The 24479-nt window shown below is 41.2% G+C and overlaps 1 protein-coding gene across 4 annotated transcripts in view; it reads left to right on the top strand.

The window, feature by feature from the left end:
- The window catches only part of NFIA (nuclear factor I A), a 393406-nt gene extending 370638 nt beyond the window's left edge, over positions 1-22768 (top strand). For all 4 annotated transcript variants that reach the window (XM_060139908.1, XM_060139906.1, XM_060139907.1 and 1 more), the window contains one exon: positions 15425-22768. In XM_060139908.1, the coding sequence (XP_059995891.1) occupies positions 15425-15442 (18 nt within the window). In that variant the 3' untranslated portion in view covers positions 15443-22768. The remainder of the gene's footprint in view (positions 1-15424) is intronic.
- The last annotated feature ends 1711 nt before the right edge of the window (positions 22769-24479 follow it).

Here is a 24479-nt window from a genome sequence, read left to right as displayed (position 1 = left end):
AAAGTGAGTGGGTGTCATTTGTGACCTGGAAATAAAAGGTCAACCATTGGATTTATAGCTTTTTTAGTGAAAAGAACATAAAGATTCCTGCCAACTGGAGTCAATCCATATTTTAATGTTTCCTAGTTAAGATGATAAAATCAAAAGATTAGGATCATGCTGTTCAGTGAACGTCAAAAATTAAATGTGATGGGCTAAGTGTCATTCCCAAGGGGCAGGAGTTAATATTTTAAAAACCGTTTCTACCACTGGCAGTCAAGAAATGAATTGTCCATGATCATTAACCAAGGTAAGGAGAAATCCCACTATTACTACTAAATTTAATGATGACTATTACACTAATCAACTATATTGTTAAATTACTCTGCTGTTCTCCTTTAATGTCCCCAAACAATAATAGTGGATTGATTGCTGTCAAATAATTCTCATATACAATTGTGAACAAGTCATGATGAGGGCTCGTGGATGAAGGCTTATTTGTGGGAAAAGAAGTTGTGGCTATCTTATGGATAAGAGAAATAACATAGAACCTTACGCTGCATATAACATTCTTCTAAGACCAAGACTCTATGACACTACAGACCTGTTATTAAGTATGATTCACCAGGACAAGTTTTTTAAATACAAAAAAAAAAAAAGAACATGCATTTCTTTTCATTATCTTTTTTTCTGTTTCATATTTTTGCCATCTTTTTCTTTTCTTTGGAGCAAAAGAATCCATTTACAGGTCCTTTTTCTTCTTCAAGCTTGTAGAGCTCTGGATCCCATCTCCTTTGAATTTTTATTAAGGGAGAAGAAAGGTTATTTAAAGGTGTTTATAGGATGACTCAGACACATGGTACCCCATGCCATGTTCAAATCCATTTTAAGATGCTTGTATTTTGGGAAGTTACAGAAATTCAGAATCCTGAAGCCGATAGTTTTCTTAAAGATTGTCACCTCCACATCCCATCATTTTTCAGATATGACTTAAAGTGCATTTTGGAAGAAAGTGTGTATACTTCTGATAAAACAGCCCCTCCAAACAAGAGGGCCCAAGCTCAGGGAGTTGAAACGACCTGTGAAGCCACACAGCTAATCAGAGGCAAAGCAGGTCTGAGAGGCAGGGTTTCTGACACCAGGGAGGGAAGGCACTGGTAGTTTAATATGTGGCTTAGGATATGGGTGCACAGTTTCTATTTTACAGGGGTGTTTTATAGAAGTTCAATATCCATTAGACTGACCCAAGTGCATTGGAATCCTGAGGAACAAAAGCATATACTTCCAGAGTTCACCGTGCAGAATTTATCTTCACACACTACCACCTAGTATTGTGTGCATGTGGGTGTGGGTGTGCGTGGGTGGTTTTTAAACCTGTGCTTCTAGGGAAGCTTTCGGCGGCGTATTTTTCTAACTTCTGTCCTTCACAGTGCAGACAAAGGTTAAAACTCCCATCTACTTTCACAGGCAAATATTTTAAGGTACTTTTATAGGAGGCAGGGAGCAGGGAGGACCTTTGATTTAAAGTTCAACATTTACATCTGTAATTTTGCCTAATTTCTGTGCTCACATTAATTAAATTGAAATCGTTTAATTAGAATAAAAACTGAAATTGATCATTAGGATTAATTTAACCTGATAGGCTTTGTGTGATTTTCTAGACAAATATTATGAAATGTAGTGATAATGACGCAGCAAGAGGTATAATTTCACATCTTATAATGATTTTAATATCTGCCAGTTGTTCTCTCTGGTATCTGGATAGCTCTCAATGTTGCTATTAGTTCCATCATTACCATTCAGCTAGGGCCAGGCTGTATCTCTCTGCTGGCTTCTTCCCAAATATTTTTTCCTGTCAAAGTCTAAAGATGTACCAAATTCTCTTCACCCCTCCCTCCTAATAACATAATCCTTTCCCTTAACCCACCCCTACCATCTTCCAGGAACGCTCTTTGCATGGCTCTTCCCCTTGGCCTTGCATCACAATGACCTTTGTAAAACAAGAATTGCAGAATGACACTGCTTATGGAATTCTCTAGTGTTCCTCAGTTCTGGGGACAGTGATGTCAAATCTGGACTGTCCCTCTGCACCCCTTCCTGGCTGCTTGCTTTGAATAAGAACCAGGCACAGAATTAAGCTCCGTAGTAAGATAAGGCATGGTACCCACTGAATAACTCTAAGGGTGCAGGAGAGACAAGGCAGCTTCTCCAAGGGCCTAATTTGTGTTCAGGCAATTGCTTGCCCTCTTCATCCTGTGTCTTTCATGTAGCTCCATCCAACAAGCATGTTTCCAAATTGGTGGCCTCTGTTTCTAAAAGACAATTGCTGAAGGATGAGACTACGGTTTTGCCCTAAGATTCAGCATGAATGAAATAACATTAGATCTGCATCAGTCTACCAACACACTGATGAATGTAAAACTTTTTGAACTGTCAGGTCAACTATCAAATTATTTTGTCTTCAGAAGAATTCAAAGCTGCATGGATAGATGAAATCCTCAGGAAAATCTGCAAAGCATTTGAGTATCGAATTCCTCCCATCCACCATTTTGCCAGAGTTACTTAAAAAAAAAAAAAAAAAAAATGACATTGGCAGTTATGTTTACTTTGTTTCCTGCAACAACCTTTAAGGCAGAAGTTCAAAGGATAGTGGAGAATGAGTCAAAATTGGATAGATATTTATGAGAAAGAAGAGAAACAAAAACTAACAAAGGAAAGAACATGTGATTCTCAGTAATTTGGGAATGAGTGACCAATGGTATAGTAGAGACTATCACATATGCAAATTATTATCTTTCTGCAGCTTGACCAATTGTTCCTGGCCAAAGGCAGAGAAACTCTCAGGGCTGTGAGTCCTGATTTCATTCAGTCGTCATAAGTTAACTGCCGCCCCCAAAGAAACTAATTTTATCGTTCATTTCTACAGAATGTCATCTGTGTGGATTCTACTTTTATTCATGTCTTTATCCAATAGAAGAAACTTACTACGTTCATAGCAAAGGGTTTTATTTGGACGCATATTCACATTTAATTTGGTTTTTAAAAATCCTTAATGCGTCTAGCATTTGAGCTAGGCTAAGTTCAAGAGATTGAGAGAAAAGAGGATATAGCCAGCATACTCAGGCTGTTACTGTATTTATCCAAGAAAAGTGACTGCCCATTAAGTACCAGGCCAAGAAGCTATGTGGGCTAGCATATAGAGATGAGGTTTCTGTCTTCCCCATGTCAGAAAGGAAGACACATACATAAAAAAAGCATCACCTTTGTTTAACAGCTTAGTTTAACTTAAGTTAAAAGACAAAACGCTTCCATATTTTCATGTATTATTTCACTTCATCCTCACAACCACGGTGCTAGGAAGGTGTTCTTAATCAGAGGCACAAACTGAGACCAGATTCACGATGGACTCAGTCCATCTTCCCTGAGCCAGGTAGTTTCTTCTCTGAATCCCCACAGCAGTGCTTTCTTTTGAGCTATTTATCTGACTTATCACCTGTCACTGTGCAGGGATGCAGCTGCTGAAGCTGGAGTACTGGGCATGCCACACCCTGCAATGCCGGGTATGCTCACCTATCAGGAAACTTCTCCAGGGCCGAGATGCTATAGAGTAACACTCAGGTGTTTGAAGCATTGGTTTATTATTGCTGTACCCACTTTCTTGCCAAACTCAAATTCACAGAGAAGTTGAGTGGCAGAGTTCTTGGTATTGTTTGTCCAGCTCTCCTTCCATTTCTGTCCACAAAGACCATCACTGCTTTCTCTGAACTCCAGGACCCTTGTTTAGCAAGGAAACTGAGTCTTAATCTCAGTCAGCCAGGAAACCAGTTCTCTCCAGATTGATTTCTATGAGCATCTCAGAAGCCCTACTTCAACCCTTCAAGCTTCTAAACCAAAAATAGCCATTCCTTCCTCTCTAGTGTAACTTTGTTGGCTGGAAAATCCCTGAGATCTTTTTGACCTCAAAAATCCCTTAGGTTTTTTCATAAACATAATAAGGAGTCCCTTCTGAGTTGGGGACATTTATCTTCATAACACTTTTTAACTGTATTTTTCAAGTCAGAAAACCAGTTTACACAAACCCTAGGTCTTATATTTGGAGAGAATAAGTATGCATTGACCACTTTCCACAAAGAGTTGAAAATGATTTCAGAGAAATCTAAAGTCATGACTATGGAATTCTAGAATTTGCATCCAGAATCTTTTTAACTGGAATGTTACCACGAAAGCCTTATCGGGAAAATTAAGAAGATTCAGTTCTCCAGGCCTGGCCTTGTCTTTCTTCCCCTCTTTCTTTGACTTTATAGTAGATCTGAGGAAACTTTTAATACTAACTGAAGCTTGCTGTTGCCTGGCCTCTGAGTCTAAAATGCCTGAGAAAGCAGTACAGATTCCAACTGTAAAACATTCCTCCCCCAAGCCTTGGAAACTAGTGTACAGAGGCCGGTAAAGTTCAGAGGGAGCACATGTAAATGAGGCTCAGTTATAAACTCCTGAGGAGTGTTTTATTTAGTTTAAACCTGAACTTGAACTTGTAAACCTGTTCCTGGAGAACAACACAGAAAGCTGATGCAGTAGAACAGGAAGCCATATTTCAGCTCAGACAATTCACTTCTTTAAAAGAAAAGAAAGTCCTCGAGTCATTTTTTTTTTTAACTGAACTGCCTTTAGGATAGCACAAGGTGGCATCTTTGCAAGATTTTTGTGATCGCAGAATCAGAAAGAAAGTTAATATGTGTCATTTGAATTTGCCACCATTCTTGCAAAGTGAACGATGGGATCTCCTAGCCATAGGGTGATTTAACAAGAGAAAAGCATATTTAAAAAGCCAAAGGAACACATAACCATCATCCAATCTGTAACTGGTTTCATTAAAATATAATAAAGTGATAGGTATGGAACTGTTCCAAATCGGCACTGTGTGCACGAGTTCTGAGTTTGTTCTTAAATCTCAGTTACTAGGAGAGCACTACCAAGTAGAATTCATCTGAAAACAAAGTAAGTGATTTTGTTTGCGTGCTTGATTTTATGACACAGTCTTAAATATGTCTTCAGGAATCTTTGCTTATGAAATCACCATCTTTAAAGTCATTACTAAAAGATAAAAATGAATTAAATTTTCTGTGTTAGAATAGTACTACCTCTCTCCCAGAAGCATAGATTCCTGACAGGGAAGCCTAGTAGCTCTGTTGATCCCATATGTTACGTTCACGTCCAAATCGTTGATAAGACCTTTGACAGAGACCCTTCATGCTGTGGGATTTCACCTTTGCACAATCCCCCAACCCAGCCCTACCGAGAAGCTTCCAACTCACCTCCCCTGGAAGAATATTAAGGAAGAGTCTAATTGTTTGCAGTAGTGAATATTGCTTAGTTGTAAATTTAATCTACAAATATAGAAGGAAAAAAATCTGAACATAAAAAGCATTTGCTGTTTCAGCATTAAAAAAAAAGTACTGTCATTTGAAACTGCCAACTCCCCCATGTGGGTTTGTTTTGCAAGTCACGTCTTAACAAAGACAAGTTTTGTTGCCATAAAACCCTAAATCCTACCACATTTTCAGAAGGAGGAGGAAAGCATTGTTCACTGATCCCCAGTTTGTGCTTTCAGGGATGTCACGTAAGAGCTTTGACTGGACTTGGGGAAATCATTCCATTTTTATCCAGGGCAGTTGGCTCCGATGAAACCCTAACCCCGTCGGGTGACATCTAGATCACACCAATGCCTCCCTTAATGATGCTGCTTACATTTTAGGCCAGTATTTCAAAGATCTGTTTCTATGTTTGTTATTTCCTCCCCCAAATAATATAATAATATTATAACAACTGGTATACTGAGGCCTGTTCTGCAGATAAGTAAAGTTGTGACCCCTGATGTCACACAGACTAGAATTTAGGTCTCTGACTTTCTGCATGGTCAAGCTCCTTCTAACCTCAGTGAGGGATATGAACAGTTTTATCCCTGCCAGTATCACATCTACACAGTGAACAAGGAAAAGATGACTCCTGGACCCATACAACTGAAGAGCAGGTGTTCCCAGAAGGTAAAAGTGTAGGAACGGGATCTTCGTAGTGCAATCAGAGCAGCCAAAATCGCAGGGCAGCCAGTGACGGAGCCGAGACTTGAACCCAGGCCCCTGCCTCAGCGTCCGGTGCTGAGTTGTATCTTACTGTACTCTCGCTCTCTCCTCTCAAGAATCTGAGAACCGAGATGCTACAACCTGATCTGCGCTCTGTCCTGATCCCGCCTCTGCGCCTCACTTGTTTGGCTCAATACACAAGCTTCCGTCCCGGCTGCCAGGCGGGTAGTTGCGGTTGCAGTTGAGTGTGCCCTCTTCCTTCCTCTTAATCCAGTGAATGGAGTGGGGAGGGCTGCTGCTTTGCATAGCCTTTGAGAGAGTGGGGGTCTGCCGTCATTCTTGTGGGGGATCGAACACAGGTGGAGAGGGAGAGAGAGAGAGAGAGAGACTGGCTGGAGGGGTGGGTGGAGGGAGGCAGGAAACGGGGACTGGAAAGGACAGAAGGACCCTGGACAGGGAACAGAGAAGGTCCGAAGCAAAGACCTGTGCTCGGGGCCTGGCAAAGAGGTTACCCGCGGGGGTGGGAATGGTACAGGGGGCAAGTACCATCCAGTGCCTAAAGGGCTCCTTGACTGGAAAGGTTCGTTGGGAAATTCGTTTCTGGCAAAGGAGCAGGTCTTCTGTCGTTCTCTTGCAGGAGGTCTCCGGGAGAATTTTTGAAATTACTGAACTTTTCACTTCAATGTTATTTTCTTCCTTACCAGATTTTATCTACCTGCACAATCGGAACAGTAAATCTACATGATAGATTTACTGTGAACCTGAGTCATGTTTGGGAAGAGCTTTTCGGCTCTGGGGGAAGAGCAGGAGTGGGGAAGCACTCGGTGGCGTGATTATTGTAATGTGGCCACGCTCGGCTGCGCGCCGACCTCCACTCCCACGCCTCTCTTTTTAAACCAGAAAGGTTACCTCCCTGGGCCACCATTGGGCCAGCCCCAAGTGTGACCGTCTGCACTTGTTAGACAGCAGGCATTTAATTAAAATTGGAATCTGATGTGTAGAAAACATACATTTTTTTCATTTCATAGCTCCCCAGGAAATCATACTCTCTTCCTGCCCTGTTCCCCTCAACTCTCCCTGCCGCCAAAAAAGAAAAAAAGAAAGAAAGACTAGGGGAAAGATTATTTAATGTTGAAAATCAGAAATTACAAAGGGCCAGGCTGCCTTCTTTATTTTTGCCTTTGGGGCTGACATTAGCCAATAATAAAGCCTGTATTGTATCTTCAGCCCAGAGCCAGCTTTTTTTTTTATGGCTAACTTCCCATACGGAAAAGGGGTCGTCCCTTTTCAGAGCATTAAAATACAGCATTTAATTAATCTGTAACTAAAATCTTTCATCTTACTTTTGTGCAATAAAAGGGGTTGCCTGATGCCTTCTGATATTTGGCTGGACTTTGTGGAATCAAAAAACATCTTAAAGCACAAATAATAAGACACAAGGCCCAAGCTGAAAAATCCACCTCAGAACACCCCGGTCACCGCCTTTTCCGCAGCAGAGCCGTCCAGCGCACCATCCGGGCTCCTCCCAGAGCAGACGCCGTGCCATCGTAGGCAAATAGATAGGAACTCTGGACGATTTCATCGGGTCCTTGTTCCCCTAATCTCCACGCTGCACCTCAGATCTCAAGCAGCTTCCGTGGCGTGGGCTCACTTTAATGGATAATCTATTTTTCATGAAAAAGCAGGAAATAAGCTGTCTCTTTCATAAAAAGATTTACAAAATGTAATCATTGTTGAAATATTCCCTTTGAACTGCCGTGTCCACGGGGGTCTCCGCTCCCAGAGTCGTGCTTCATTAGGACCCCCTCTCAAGCGGCTCCAGAAGGGCAGGTACACTGGTGGTGCCTGGCTTTGATGTCTTGAATGAATGAAAGAAAAGCACAATAAAAAAGAGCTGTTGATCAAGCATAAAATACTCTTTAAGCTGACAGAATAGCAGCGTTAACACACCCTAAGCTGCTTTTCGTTTTTCCCTTTTTTCCTCACATTTTCCTGTGCTTTGTGTACACTGGGGGTTTGTATTTTATAAGAAGTCTCTGATCTATGTAGTATGCCATTCGCTAACAAAAACCAAAATAGGATTGTTTCTGTCCCACTTGGTTGCCTGACTACTCCCTCCCTCCACACCCTCCCCCCCCTTCCCCCCTTCCCTCCCCCCCACCCGACCCCGGATCCCCTCTCCCCCTCATCCCCAACTTCCAAGGCATGCAGTTCAGCCTTGCAAGGCAAGGGCCCAAATGCCTTTCATAAACTTGAGCCAATTCCTTTTGTGCAGTTGGTTTCGCTGCTCTGATTTTAATACCGCAATTAAAGACAGATTTTTATTTTCTCAAGAACTTTCTTCTGCAACTGGGGAAATGGAACTGACGCAACTGCTACCTTTAACTAAGAAATTATATCATTAAATGAGAGAAAGCCGCCTTGTTGATCAATGCCTTTCCGAGGGAACTGGTCCCCCGTAGGTCTCCTGTGGACCTTAAGGCCTGTACACACTTTATAGTTAGAGAACCCGTCTACCCTGGCTTTCGGCTTTTTGGTACTTGTCTCTTTCCAGGCATTAGCTCATTCGGTCCCCACAAAAACTGATAAAGTTGTTATCTCCATTTCCCGGAGTCTAAAGCTGAGACGCAGGGGTGCTAACTAACTTACCTAAGATCACTTAACTAGCATGTAATGGTGTACTAGTTAAATGATGGGATTCTGTTAACTCTGACTCCAGCGTCCCACCTCTCACCACTGTGCACTCAGCCCTCCAATAAGTCGGCAGAGCAAATCTGAGTGAGCCAGAGTGCAGTTTTTAATTCGGAAGTCTTTGGTTTCACAAGGTAAAAGATTACTTGATAAAAACGTAAAGGGAAACCAGAAAAAAAGAACTTTACTTGATGGTGAGGCAGACACTAGGGCAAGTTGGAATACGGTGAAAGAGTCAGACTTTGGAACGACCGTTGGAATAATTGGATTGTGTATGTACTCTCAAGGTTTGGAGGTGCTGGATGGCTTATTGGGTAAAAAGATTAGTGTTTTCCCGTCTTGAGGTTTGAACCAAACGGAGGTCTTGGCCGGGAGCAGCACGGTCACTCTCCAGGGAGTGGTGGTTTGGACAACTCCTCTGCGCTCGTAGTAAGTAGGCCGTGGTCCATGTTACAAAACTATTGCACATGCTACGGCCGCAGTTGGCTGCAGTTGGCCCCGTCACAAGAGCTTTTCCATCAGAACTGCCTGGGGCGGCTTGTGGAGACCTGTGTCTCTCTGGGGAGAGCACCTTCACCTGGGGAGATGTGGACATGAGGCATGAGCATGAATGTGGCACAGCTGTACTAGAAGTCACCCATCTAAATGCCTTGTTGGAGTAACCGGCACCAGGCTTTGGGAGCCTTGGAGATAACCTCATTCCTTCCATTCTTCCTTTATTCAACAGTATTTATTAAGCCTCTGGAGATGCCACATGCAAGAAGACAGTTCGTTTTCTTGAGGGAAAAAAAATAGGTCATGACAGTTCAGTGACTGGGACAGAGGGAATACCCCGGGACTAAAGGCCTGGAGAAAGACCCCTTGGAAGAAGGGACTGATAATCTGAGACAGCAAAGACTAGCCAGCATTAGCAAAGCCAAGGAGAGGGGGACCCCTTCGCCAAGGCCCAGCAGAGAGAAAGTATTTGGCTTTGGGGGATCTGGAAGAAGGTTAACACCGCACGAGTGTTGAGTACCAGCAGTGAAAAGATAAGGCCGCAAAGGTAAGCAGGGCCAGTCGCTGCCCATTAACATTTTAGTAGTTTCCTGTACAATAAACAAGTCTTGGTTTAGTGTTATTGAAAACAGGCTTTCTTTAATTAACAAAGTCACACAAGAAAAATGGCTGCAGAGATCAAAGTCCGTGGCTGGCAAGACCGATAACTGACACCTGGGTACAGCGTGTCACCTTTGTCAGAAGGAGCCAGTGTTAGAAACTGCTTTCCCCTCATGGAATGCAGAATGGCCCTACAGTAGTCCTCTGGGGGCCAGAGGACAGAGGCCTGCTTACTTCAAGTCACACAACTAGTCAGTGGAAAAAGTGGGACTAGGTCCCAGGTCCCTCGGACATTGGATACTCAGCCTTATCAGATGACATAAGTTTTTAAAGATCCAACTGTGAGAAGATCAGGGTAGCTGGTCTCTTGAAGGATATAGAAGTCTAAAATCCAGCGCTTTCTTTCTGCAGGGCAACTCCTTAAGAGCAGGTACCGTATTTGTTGTATTCATTATATCCCCAGAGCCTAGCATACAAAGCACACAGTAGATGCTAGTACTTGTTATGTAAGTGATGAAGTACTCCCAAATGATGTAGACTAACGTGAGAAACCAGGAGTGCACTCCGAGGCCCTGTCCATTTCCATTGGATTAGAAGCGGGCAGGGGCGTCTACCAGACCTCTGGCTGATTTGCCAAGGACAACTCATTTGGGCTAAACGGTGGGCTTGAGCTCATCGAACAAGAGCAGGAAGCCAAAAATGACTAACTGGATTAGTGTGACCCAGTAGAGGTAGCATCTTCTCAAGAGAGAAGTCAAAACGTTGACTGCAACTCATGCAGTACTGGTTGGCAGCATCCTCTTCGGGGGCTGATGGAGTAGGAAGGAGTGGGAACTGGGGCCCGAGGCCTCCCTCCCTGTATTTGTGTGTTTCTGTTTTCTGTGTGTGAATGTCCTGAAATAACCCACCTTGCCTGGAGAAGAAAGCAAAGTGTCACACCCAGTTCTGGATTCCACATTAACAACCTCCTTCCGCAGTGTTCAACTTTGCCCTTGAGGCCTTTTGTTTAACTTTTTAATTTGAAAAACAGATTCTGCTGCGTCACAGTCTGTTACGCCCTCCCCACCCCCACCCCTAGCACCCTCTCCCTTTTTTTGGTTAAAGTGAAATATAGCTATCTCAAACAGACCTGCGTTTCCTTTTGTTTCTAAAATATACATCCTGCCCTCTTAGTGAAAAGTGTAATTAAAAGCCTTTTTAAAAGTCGTTATTTGCATTAGCATGTTTGGTGTTAACTAAGAAGTTGAGTCTTCATCAACCATGTCTTAGGAACCTTCCTGACCAAATTTTGGAAAGTAACCTCAGTTTCCTAATTGCTCTCCCTACAACATAGGAAAGGAAAGAGACTGCTTTCAAAGCTACCAAGAGCCATTTCAGGCTTCCTGCTTACGATGCAGCCGGATAGATGTTGTTTATGGTTCATAAAACCTGACTACTGTGAGTATTCCAGAATCCTGGCAGAATGGGATTCGAACTTTCATGGAGCTGTAAATTAAGGGGCGGGAAGTGTGATAAAACTCCTTAGAGAAAGGTGAAAAAAAAAAAAGTCACGCTGCAATGGTTAAATGAAATTTTATAAGCACATTCAGTGTGGAGCTGTTTTGCATTACATGAGTTGAATACCTTAGAGACGCCACATCTGCAGGCACTTTATTAAATCCTTAGTCAGCACTTTCCAACCTGATGAGATTACTTCTTCATTTGACTGGAGAAGAGGAAAGCTGAGCTCTGGTCCTGGACTGCAGATTTCTTTTGATGTTTCACCTTGAACACTGAGAGAGGACAATTACCCCCCCCCCTTCCAGCCCCCTCCCCTCCTCCTTTAGCACATCCCAAACTGTAGAAATTGTGAATGTAACAGAGTAATTTTACTTAACTCGAGCCCCCGTGGGAGTGTGGATTTATGGACCTCCAAAACTACTATAGCTGAGAGTCCGCAAGGAAAAAAAAAAACAGATCAAAGCTCTGTGTTTACTTCCTTAATGTAAATGTATCAAGATAACATCATCTGATATTGTATTGTAATATTGGAACTCACTGCAGATAAGGGACAGAGATTCCTTTGTAGTCCATCTGGATACAGGAGGTTAGATTGAAGGGCTATAAAATATGAAGGCAGAAACCATAAGAAACCTAAGCTTATGTCAGTAAATATCTGAAGACAATTTTTTGACTCTCCATAAATGAATTTTGTTTAATGTGGCAACACTTTCCCAGTGATTTTCTCCTCAACCCCACCAATTTAACAATCTCAGATTTCTTTAATATTTTTCTTGTACGTTCCAAGAAGAAAATACCCAGAATTATTCGTCAAGTAATGTTTTGAAACTTGCACTCTGCTTGAATAATAGATTTTATAATAAAACATCACAAGAGAAAAATGGGCTTTTCCAAACATTATCTTGTTCACTGGACGTCATTCGTAGTTCATGGAAGTTTTTAGAAGTCGAGTGGCTTACACACGTGTGACGATCACGCTCGTCCGTAACGGACTTAGGAGGGTCTTCAGCCACAAACTGATCATGAGAACATTCGTTGAAATGGATGGATTTTTTTTTAGCATTATAATGGTTTATCTGCCATCTCTACAAATAAATTATTTAATCAAAGAGCCCTCATTCAAAAAAAAAAAAAAAAATCCCTGTGTGGTTCCCCTAACCGGCTGACTTCCCATTCTGGAAAGCTTTGGTCAAGTAGCCGGGTTAATTGTCATGAAGATTAGTGTAATGTGGAAATAAGGACTAATGGTCAAATTATAGGAGTGAAAAAGTTTGAGAATAGGTTTTGGTTTGGGCCTGAAAGGGTTAATTAAGTTTTTTTCACGGGTTCTTAAAGACCCCTAACCCAGGCCTTCAGGAGCCATATTGACACCCCACCCCAGGGCAACTCGCTCCTCTGGTGACATGTTGCTGGTCAGAGCACAATAGCCTTCTGTGTCTGCAAATCATTGCTAAAATCATCCCAAGGGAAAAAAAAAGTTTGAAAGCTTTAACGTTAGACAAAAGCCCAAGAGCTGCAGTGTGCGGCTCCAAAACTAGGAGTCAGCAACTTCTATTGATTAAAAACTAACCTTTAAAGTAACTCTGAGAGTGTGTGGTTAGCATTTAAATTTAAACATGTCATGAGTTGATTTGTGTTACTGAATACCAACTCAGAAGGAGTAACATTCACATCGCATTTTTTTTATAATTCCCTTAAGCAGCTAAAGTATTTCATGAAATGTCAATAGGGCAAAAAGAAAAAGGGGCGGGGGGGGGTGGCCAAGGCTGGGCCTGTAGTTTTCTTTCCCATGCAAATATTCACCCCCCAAAAGAAAAGTGTGGAGAGTGAAACACAATAATTAGTCCTTTGTCTAACTTTCCCAAGTGCCAGAGAAAGACAGATTAATTAAATATACAACAGTGTTGGTTTTTGGAGTGGGGGTCTTGCTTGCTGTGTAGGTCATAAATTAGGCAGAATAAATACTTCAATGTGTTTGCAGTGAGCCTGCTACGTCAGAGCCACTGGAAGGTTGGTGGGAGGAGAACGGAGGGTTTCTTGCTAATGATAGTCACGTCTGGGTCTGTCTGGTTGCTCGTAGCAACCAGACATGATGTAACACCAGGATGAACTTGAACTTGGGGGACTTGAAAAGAGAACAATAGACCAGAGCAATCAATAAAGCCTATTTCAGTGAAGGATTACAGAGCTGCTCTGGGGTAACCTTGTCGGCAAGGCACACACTGAATAGTAAGATGTGTGAAGAAACTTTTTTTTTCCTTTGCTTTGCTTTTTTAGAGAAGCGTAGAGGCACTGCAGATTTTTGTAGTGCACCAAGGTTGTGTCCAGAAACTGTGTATGGAAAACTGCTCCCTCTGCTGACTCACTGGGTCCCAGGTGCTTGCTTCGAGAACTACGACACAGTGTCAGATTTAAGAAGTCTGGAATTTCACAACTGACTTAGAAAGTGTGAGAACAGAAATTGTAAGCATTATTCGCCGCACCCAAAGTTTGAGACTTTTGTTAGAGGGGGACTCGGCTCTAACTAGGATCCACGTCAGCTCACCGGGAAGCCCACTAGAAATAACAGTTTGGAGTCTGCCCTCCCCGCGCCTCTCTTCCCCCTTCTTTCTTTTGTCCAGTTCGATTTAGGCCGTGTGTATTTGCCAGGATGATTTCCTTTCAGTACACAAGAGGCTTTATTGTGTTCCTCAAAGCATGTGGTCAAAGAATAACATCTAAAAGTATACAGGATGAGTAGTTTTTCGGTTTAGGCTTAGGTTTTTTTCAAGTCCTCTGGAGATCAAAGGTAGCTTGTGTGACCAGGAAATCTTATCCCAACCTCCATGTAGCTATCACTTCGCCATTTATCCTGGGATCAAACGAGTCCCTGCTTTACCTAATTGAATCTCTTGGACACGGATGAGCCTTCATCTGACTGAATCAACCCAAATGGAACCCTTTCTGATGCTGTCAACTCAGAGATTTCGGAAGCATTCACTTTTGCTAGAGGTTGATGATTTTTCTGTGAATAATGATAAATGTGGTGAATTTGGTAGGGTATTTCTGGAGAAAAGTTGTCAAAAGCCATATACTTTATTTCACTTGTGAAACTGACTCTGATATTAGACCATAATTGGTCACTTTGTTTAGCTAACATAGAAGAAGTACCAGCATATAGAATGACGTATCATCAGACTATTGCCCAAAGCTAATCACCTAAGGATTTATGAAGGGAAAAGGTAACTGGGCCCAGCAGGTATATGGAAGGGTCTAAATAAATGTCGCATGAACAGAAGCGTGAACGAGGGCTATGCAGGTGACCTCATTTTTTTTCCTTTGGACATCACAGTAGCTAATAGGATGAGATCTTGATACCACATGATTATTTTATGTCATTTTTGAAAACATTATCTTAGAAAGATTGAGCTTGAGAGGAGCATTTTACATCATAAAATCTACCTCATGTACATCTAAGGAAATTGAGTAGAAGAGAGATGCTGTGACTTGTCCTAAATCACCCAGGATTCTTGGTACAGCACTTTTTCTACTATAGCTCCATTTACTCTTATATCACTGCTGATCATCTGTGCCTGTTACAAGAATGTGGCAATAACATGTCATTGAAAAGGAGACGTTGTGAAATTCATCAAAGAAGACACTCATCATGACGCAGAACCTCTCCCCTCGCCCATTCTCCACTCATTCAACTTTTCTTTGTTGAGAACCTTCTATTCCAGACACTGTGCTAGGTGCTGAGGGTTCAATGAAAAACCAGATGATGAAGCTTCCTGCCATCCTATAGCTGCCCGCTCCAGACTGCAAAACCCATATATGTATTTCAAGTGGACATAAATACTTTATTTTGTAAGATACACTCAAAACATTGGCAAACCCCAACAAAGGCATTGAATTTCAATTTCAGAAGAGTGAGATCACTTTCAGTGTCTCAAGATTTACTGTTTGTCATTCCTTTACTTTTCCCAGTGAATCCCCTCTTCATCCCTAACGTAGATCTTGATTTCACCGTTGGAAGGGCAACTTTTAAAATGTGTTATTTTCCAAATTGTGCCTCTAATTGCACTTTTCCTTTTGTCTTCCAGTCCTGGTACCTGGGATAAAAGTCACAGCGTCCCACCATCCACCAGACAGACCACCTGACCCCTTCTCAACTCTGTAACATGGACGCATCCTCAACCCAGCGCAGTTACACCTTCACTGTCACTGGAAGGGGAGAATCAAATCAACTTGTACATGGAAACAGCGAGCATTATGGTCCAACAGCAAAGGCCATAACCTTTTGGGATTTTTTTTTTTAATACTTTAGGGACTGTTGTAATTTTCTCATATGGTGCTGGAAATGGTTGGGCTTTGTAACATTTGAAGTGTTTTCCGTGGTAGCGTGAGCATTAGGCAGTGTGGCTGGAGAAGGTCTACCCTTGCTCACTGACTTCCCGTTGTGACACACTTTCTTTACGGAGCCCGGCTGTTTCACAGTATTTCATGAATTTACCCACACAGGTGTGAGCCTCCTTGAGCAGTCAGGAGACACATGGAGAACTAAGTCTTTTGTAGTAGCTGAGATCTGCAATATCTAACTTACGGGACAGTCAAAGGGCAATGTTTTTCTGTAACATATTGGAAAAAGAAAACGCAGTTATGTTCCTTTTTTATTTTTTCTTTTAGTTTGGTTTGGTTCAGCAGTCAGCAGTAAACTAGATAACATGGCCCGGAAGGACAGTGAATCCACTCACGTTGCAGAATAATTCCTAAAATGGCAAACTACTACTACTACTATTCAGTTTTTTAAAAGTTTTGAAATGCTGCACTTACATTTAAAAAAAAAAAAAAACATTTTTTCAACAATTTCAACAATGACACACAAATTCACATGGAAATGGGGAAGATGGTCTGTTTTGACAGAAACTGACAGGAATCAATCAAAACAATCGAATTTTGAATTGAGTAAAGTGCAATTTCATTGGATAGCTAAATATCTTTGTAAGATAGAGATTGTTGAAAATTCTATTTTTGTTTTTCAAGTCCTTCCACCCCAGGACTCTAAATTATTGGGGTAAAAAACAGCCTTGCAAGAAAAAGGGGAGCTATTTTTGCTTTTTATGTTTTTTATTGTTAAACTTGTATCCCTTTAAAAACTGAAGGAAAATTTAAAAAAAAAAACAAAAAAACAAATCTAATGGTGCTTTTACCACAATATGTTAACTACATTAAATGCTAATTAATTATTTTCTGTTATCAAAGCACATAACTAAAATGAAATCATGGTATCTGTTAATTTTATAAGCTAGAAGTCACTATAATGGATTATGCCAATTCTGAAAATTTTTACATGTATCGGGCAACATAGGATTTATCAGTTATCAGACACTTCATTGTTCCAGAGATTGTCCAGAAATTTTAAAGACCTTTGCGCCCCTGAACTGGGCTATGGGAAAATAATATTAATAATAATAATGAAACCAATACTGACACAAATGCTGGTGCCCATTCAGATCAAGGGTACTTGTTAGGGAAAAAAAAAAGTTTGCACCCCCAAATGTCCTGTATCTTATGTAAAAAAAAAAAAAACCACAAAAAACAAACAAAAAAAGAACAAAAAAAAGTGCAAGTGATTTTTCTACCAGACAGCGAAGCACCCCTTTGCTTCCCATGCAACTTCAAGAAGGTTTCCTATACTATACATATATATACGTTCTGGTTGGCAAGCCCTGCTGATCAGAGAAAGTCTCTGCATGTTCTAGTGTTAGTAACTAATTTTTATATAGCTAATGTAGGATAAAGTAGAGTGCATTAAGACACAATATTGTAATCCCTACTCTAGGCACTTGCCTTTAAACTATGTTTTTCAGCCCTTCAGAAGGGTTCTACTACTGTCCTATACAATCAAGTAACTGAAATTCTTGGGAAGACACTTTGCTCCTCATCTTTCCCCCCCGAAACGATGTTGTTTTGTTTTGTTTTTTTTCCTTAATTTGCACGAAAACAAAAATTCCATATCAATGTGCCTTGCCCTGGATAGCGATTATTTGTGGAATTGTTGCACATGCTCCTCTATTGAAAGGGGTTTTTCCCTAGTCAAGCATTTGGAGACACTTTTTGTAAATGTGACTTTTATGTCAGCCATTGTCAGTTTCAACATCTAGAACTAAATAGAGAGTTAGTTGTTCCGCAGATAGGAGTAGTCTTTATTGTCCTCTGTGGTCAGTGGCAGTGCTATTCTGAGATCTGTAGATGCTTAGAATATCAGTATTTTGGATGTTGCTGCATTTTACAATTTATTTGGAGTCTTCCTTTATTCCCCTCCCCGCCCCCAGATATATGAAAATATGCAATACCTGCTTATATCGTGTAGAAAAGCTTAGCTATGATTAATTTTTCTTTTATTTTTTTTATTTGACCAAAGTCGGTGCTGCACTTGACGCAGTGTGTTTTAGGTGTCTGTCTTTGTACTTTATTTGTGATTTTTGAATGCACGTGCGCAGGAAGGGCTCCTCTTAGAGAAGCAGTCAAACTGTGAAGCACTAAGCTGACCCTGCTTCAAGCAATTTTGTTTTTACAACTGTTCCTTTCACAAGCAAGCCTTAAAAAAAAAAAAAGACAACTTCCCTTTTCTTCAGCTCCCACACCCCATTTTTCTTAGCAGACTGCAGTCAATCCACATTCAATACAAAGTATATAATGCCCATTTTTATATGCACGTTTTTAAACTTCCAAGTTCTGAAAATTGTTTACTGGTTATCTCTATTTAAGGAAAAAAAAATAAAATAAAACATTTTGGATTTTCATATGTGTCTGATAAGTGGTTGAATAGTCGTTTGGCGCTGTTGTATGGTGTGATTGTCAGTATATGGTGTCACTTCCTCTAGCCAGCCAGCATACTTTGCCTTCCCCTATAGCACTTAGCTGGGCATTACTTTATTATGACATATGTGCACTAAAAAAAGAAAAAAGAAAAAAAAAAGAAAAAAAATAGCAGCTTTCAGTGCTTCACAGTGAAGGGAAAAAAGCCTAGACAAACATTTTGTCAGAACCTTGCGATAAGCCAAGGTATTACCAGTAAATTGGTTGTATATACAATAAAATTGCACCCTTTTTTTAAAACAAAACAAACTAAGCAATAGTTTGGGCAGTTTTAGTTGTTTTTAGTGAGCATGTTGTAGTCATGACTGCAAAGAGAGAGATTAACTGCCCACTCAGAAGATATGTAATTTGTATTGTTGTATAGTTTTATTGATTACACTGATTTATTCTACCCTATTTTATAATGCAGGACTTTTGTAATGTTGTTTAAATGAGGAAAAATTTCTGTCAAATTAGCCTAGTGAAATTTCTGATTGTTCATTATAAAGGCAGCGTTCATAGAATGGCTTTTCTTTCTTTCCTGCCCCCCCTCCCTTTGGGAACTGGATTTAAGTTTAAAACTTTCCTGTTTCCTTTTTTTTTTTTTGTAAGTATTTAAATACAGTTATTTTTTCTCTCTCTCAATGGTATAGCATATTCCTATGCTTGAGAAGTATAGGTCTACTGAAAAACCATTGTAAATGGACGTTACAGGTATGCTGTATTTTTGAAGGTATTTTGTTGTATTAAGTTTGATGAAGCTAAAATTAGGGAACTCTGAACAGATTTGCAGGAAAAAAATGTTTTAAAGGCTTTAAAACATTAGGGAGGCAGTCTAGGGTGATAACGAACAAGGGTTAAGTATTAAACACACTAAGTTATATTTTTGTTCATGTTTCATTGTCCAGAAAGCAGCAGGAAACTGTAGTTCAGTTGTGATCAAGCAGGAAAAAAGAAACACCAACAATATGAGTGTTTAACCTTTTTAGACTCAAAGTCAAGCGAAGATTTTTGAGGAAGACTTTGCTACCTGGGGTGTGTAGACTGACAGACTGAGGGCCATCCGTGTTTGGAGGCCCAGCCCTTGATTCTGAGACCCATTTGAATTTTTTCTCTCCCGTCAAATGGCATTAACAATATTGGCAAAGATAAGTCCCTCAAATAACTCTCCATTTTCTTCTTTGGGAACTGAAGTCAGAGGCACAAACATTAAATCATATCATTTTTCTGTATACTTTTTTTTTTTTCTGGCCCGTCCCCTTGCCACTAAAACGCTCCTTGTCTGATTATTCATGGGCAGAGGACCTCTTTCCAATGCCGCTCTATCCATCCCACAGTCGTTTTCTTTCCTTTGAGGTTTGAACTAACTTTTCTGTTTCTTCACACCCTGGCACGACAGCTCCTCCCTGCCCCACAGTCAGGCGTGGGCTACGGGCAAGCCAAGGCACACTTCCCAAAGCTTATATTCTTCATACTCTGACCGGTGAAGTGTAAAGGAACCCAGACTTCCCAGAGTCACAGTATTCAGGCAGCCCATCAGAAGATGCAAAACCCATCTCAAAAAGTTTGTCTTTCACTTTTCGAACCCTTATCCTCATAGGCTTTGAACTCTGTAGTTACAGTGTCATAAAGTATTTATGAAATCTGAATTAAGAAAAAAAATTTTTTTCCTTGTGATTGTTTTTTTGGGGGGGAGGGAGTTTCTAAGAATGTCATTTAATGTACTTGGCATCATATCTGTTTGTCCCTAGTGGTGGTGGTCTCTCTCTCTCTCTCTCATTCTCTTTCTCTCTTTCTTTCTTTCTTTCTTTTTTTCCTGGTAGCAGGCCTCCATAGAACAAATTTAAAACACAACTGGCATGGTAATGTACGGAGAGCTTCAGTGGCACCTCACCACCCACGCTCCGAGATCTGTCCTAAGACATAAGACAGTCTCAGAAAGCTGCACTGCCCCCCAGCACAGCTTTCATTCAAATCAGCTTCCAAGGCCAATCTCGTCCTGAAGTCAATGCATGTATTTACTGTTTGACAGTAAACCCGCTCTGCCTTCTCCACGTCCAAGGCTGTGCATTCGTCTAATTAGTGTCGTGTATGTTTTCCTTTTATTTTTTCCAATAAAAAAGCAGTGGGATGAAAATTGCTTTGATATATAGCAGGTAACATTGAAGCTATTCCATAGCACTTAACTGTAGTGAATACTGTGTCACCAATTCTGAAATCAATTTAATGTTTAATGCAAATCCATTACATGGTGCTATTACAGGCTGACAAAATGATTTACACAAATGTGACAACTTGGGCTCAATTCACTCTGCTTTCCAACAGTGTAAATGCATAGCAGTGTTTATCTGCATGAGAACTATGCACTAATCTATCTGAAGAAAAACTATATCAACTTTGGTATCTACTTTCCGTTTACTTCAATCCTTGCCTTTTTGGTCATTGTTATAATGCCAGCTTTAGGACAGAAAGAATTATAAGAAAACCAGCATAATACCTGATATATTAAAATGTAGTGCCTGTGAAATCTGTATTATATTGCTCTTCTGAAGTAAGATTTTTCTACACCGGTAGCCTTCGCTGTCTGTCAGTCAGGACCTTCTGGTATAGGTGATGTAAAATAACCGTACAATATTAATGCATGCTATTCCATAATGCTTAGTGAACTGTATGAATATTACTCAAAATTATGTTAGTCTTTTTTTCTGACTTGGTTCTTGTCAGCTAGGTTTAAAGGTATTTCACTGAGAATGCAAATTCTGTCTTTTCTTGATTTCGGCTGTTTTCAGTATTTTGGAGGTATACATTTACTTAATTCAGTATTACTTGTGTTTTTGTTTTCGTTTTTGTTTTTTGTTTTCTTTTTCTAGGGGACAAGCATGGGTGTTTGATTTCAGAAATCAGTCCCTGGCAAGACTTTTGTCTCAAAACGACCATTTGAATTTCAAGAACTCTGCTCTGAAGACACCGAGGACATTTCCAAATGAGGGACATTTTCCTTCACCCTCGACAGAAGCTTTGCTGATCCTGAAACGTTTTCTTAATGGACAGTGTTCAGCCAGGTACCCATGCTTGATCCGTCTTCACACCAGACTTCCTCATATTAAAAGAAAAAAAAAAAAAAACGAAAAAAAATCTTTATGAGATCACGTGGCTATTTAGTTTCATGCACAGTTGCAATATTTTCTTCAAAAATAAAACTCTGTACAAACTTTGGGCCCGATTCATAAGAAAAAGAAATTGGCTATTAACACGGGATTTTTAAAATACAACTATTTTTTTTTTTCGGTCTAAATTTGAAATGACTTGCTTCCCAAATGAAATGTTTCATCTCATTTTTTTTTTTTTCCTAAGCCAGCACTGATCTGCCTTTTATGCCCCAAAGGGTTACATAATCAAATTAGGCGGCCGGGGAAATGGGGAGCAGATACCAGAAATGCTCAGAAAGATAAGGGGGACCACCTGCCCTTGAGCATGGTAACGGGGGAGGCAGCAGCATGTGGGGGTCAGGACCTTGCCTGTGTGCCATGCATCATGAATTTCCACTTGTGGACTCCTGAATCTATTTAATTAAAAAAACACAATTTCCGAAGTATGTCTGGACCACAAGCATATGTGGTAGAAGTGCCACCTCTAATCCAACCAGAGCACCTTCAGGGTGGAAAATACTCCCCAGCGTGTGCGATGTGAACTTGTGTCTCTCCACGGTGGTTTCAAGGACAAATGGTGTCCAATGAATGGGGCTATTTTTCCTGCTGTTTTTATGCTCAGCTTCTTAAAATAACACAAGCTTTCTTCCCTTTTTGATTCTATTTGTGTTACTCTTATTTTTTTTAATTTTTAATTTTTTTTAGTAATAGTCTATAATTTAGCGCTTTTTTTTTCAAACATCTCAACCGAAGGCCACAAGGCCACTGGCTACGTTGGGATGGAGGCTTGAGAGAGCTGCCCTTTCTCCCTGGTCTCCGACTGCCTTTCTGCACTGCAAAGGCATTTGGTAGCATCACCACTGAGGTACTAGCTAGACCCAGAGCTGGAGCTTTAGCAGATTCTAGGAGGTCCTTAAGGAAGACTTTCAAAGGCAAATACACGACCCCCTCCCCTACTGCCCTGACCTTTGACCGGAACATAGTTCACCGGGGGATTTTCCCACCACCCTTAGAAATCTGTCTGCTCAAGATACCTCGGTTTTTTTTTCATTTCAAATTGTGCGGGGAGGGGATTAAACACTTCCAGTGATGAGAGAGCTGTTGTGACACTAAACACCCCCGTGTTAATAAGTTGGCTTGACATTTGTTTTTTATGAGCCGGGCCCCCTGTGCCTCTAGTATACTTGTATTGACTTTCATAGATACCCTTTTAGTTTGACTGTGTTCTGTGAAAATTTGTAATTGGTTGAGAATCACTGTGGGCGTCCATTCTTATTCAACTAAATCTCCACAGGTTTTTTGAGCTGGTGTGGATTAGTTTAACTCTTGTATTCAACCATTAGTGCTACCACCTTCTCACATTACAATACAATTACTGGAAGCAAGTACTGCATTTCCTATGCAACAAAAAAGGAAAATAAAAAATTGCTAATGCTATGGAAGCTGTGTCATCATTTGCTTTAAATCATACCTGGGTGGCGGTGTTTGAGTGACAGTTACGGATGTGGATTGGAGTTTCCGCGGAAGACAGACGGTCTCTCTGCACCATGGCGTTTGCATGATCCTTGATGGATGTCAGACACCTTGTGCCCTTCACAGGGTTCTCATGGGCCATATTGGCTTTTTTACCTACTTAGGCAAATGCAAAACTTCACACTCACATAGTGCTTACTATGGGCCTGATACTGTTCTAAGTGCTTTAGATATTGCATCAGTTAGGGCCCCAGGCAGGCACCAGGAAAAGGGTCTAATAGGTTTTCCAACACAAGTATAGCCACCACCCCTGAAGTTAGGGAAACAAAAGTGAAAGGTCGGGTTACTAGAACCTAGGAGCTCCAAGGAGGGACCTCCCACAGATGATGTTTGGATCTTTACCATGAAGGTCGGGGACACCACATGGCTCGTACTCAGACCTCTCAGAGGACGTGGGCAGCTGGTGACCGGCGAGGGGTTCACAGCCAAGGGTATCAGCACTTCTGAGGCAGTAAAGCCTGACTGGTGCTGGGAGAATTGAAAGGAGCTGGGGCTGATCGTGCCTCCGTCCTTGGCAGCTGTCACGTTGTGGGAAGGAACTGAACCCAGAAGGAAGTCCCTTCTTGCTTTCCTTCCTAGTCCTAGACTCCTGCCAGGGTCTCTCACTGGCTAGATCTAACCGGAGCCATCTGGCAAGAGTCTGGAAAATGTCGTGAGAAAACTACCAGCCCCACAGAACAGCATACGGAAGGGTGGGCTTGGAGACCAAAGACAAGTAAATAAATACATATCTTAATCCGTTTAATCCTCCCAAGCACGCTGTGGGATCGCTACTATTTCTAATCCCCCTTTTTCAGATGAAGAAATTGAGACAGAGAGAGATTCGATGATTTACCCAAAGTCATTCAACAAATACATGGCAGGGTAGGATCTGAATCCAAGAAGTCTGGCTCCAACTTCCCTCCTGTAATCGCTACAATATATTGACTCAATTGTTTATTCAACAAATATTTTTTGAGTACCTGTTATGTACCAGGGACTATGCAAAGGGCTAGAGATAGTAAGTAAGTAAAGACTGGGCAACTATTCTTAGGAGGTGTACAGCCTAGGAGAAAAACAAGTACTATTCAAACAAACAGCAGCAAAGGTAAGCATGTAGTTGTGTTAAGTGCTCTAAAGGATACGTACACATTGCTGTGAAAGCCGATTGAGACTGGTAAGACAGAAATTAACCAAGCAAAGGGGTGGGCAGCGGGGAGAATGTTCTGGGCAGTGGCAACAGCATGAGCCCGTAGTAGCCCTAGGAGGGGGTTGAAGGAAGGCCTGTTTGGATGAAGAGGAGAAAAAGAGAGGAAGTATGGTACAAGATGAAGCTTCATGTTTAGGTCACAATATTGCAGGGCCTTGCCAGCATATTAGAGATCTTTGTCCTACCCTCTAAGAGCATCACAAAACATGTATCAGTCAGATTAGGCTAGATCTATGCTGTGACACAAACAGGTCCAAAAGTGCAGCAGCTTACAACAAACAATGAAAGTTTACATCTTATTTTGCTTGTCTGACAAGGGTTGCTGGGACTTCTGTATAGAATCTCCTCATTCCAGGACCCAAGGTGAAAAGCAGCTACCATCTGGACCGTTGCTGGATGTCACATGGGGTGGAGCATGGCAGGACA

The sequence above is a fragment of the Lagenorhynchus albirostris genome, chromosome 2 (assembly GCF_949774975.1).
Source record: "Lagenorhynchus albirostris chromosome 2, mLagAlb1.1, whole genome shotgun sequence".
In the NCBI taxonomy this organism is placed as follows: Eukaryota; Metazoa; Chordata; class Mammalia; order Artiodactyla; family Delphinidae; genus Lagenorhynchus; species Lagenorhynchus albirostris.
The sequence above is the reverse complement of the archived record's forward strand: the minus strand, read 5'-3'. Positions and strand labels throughout refer to the sequence as shown.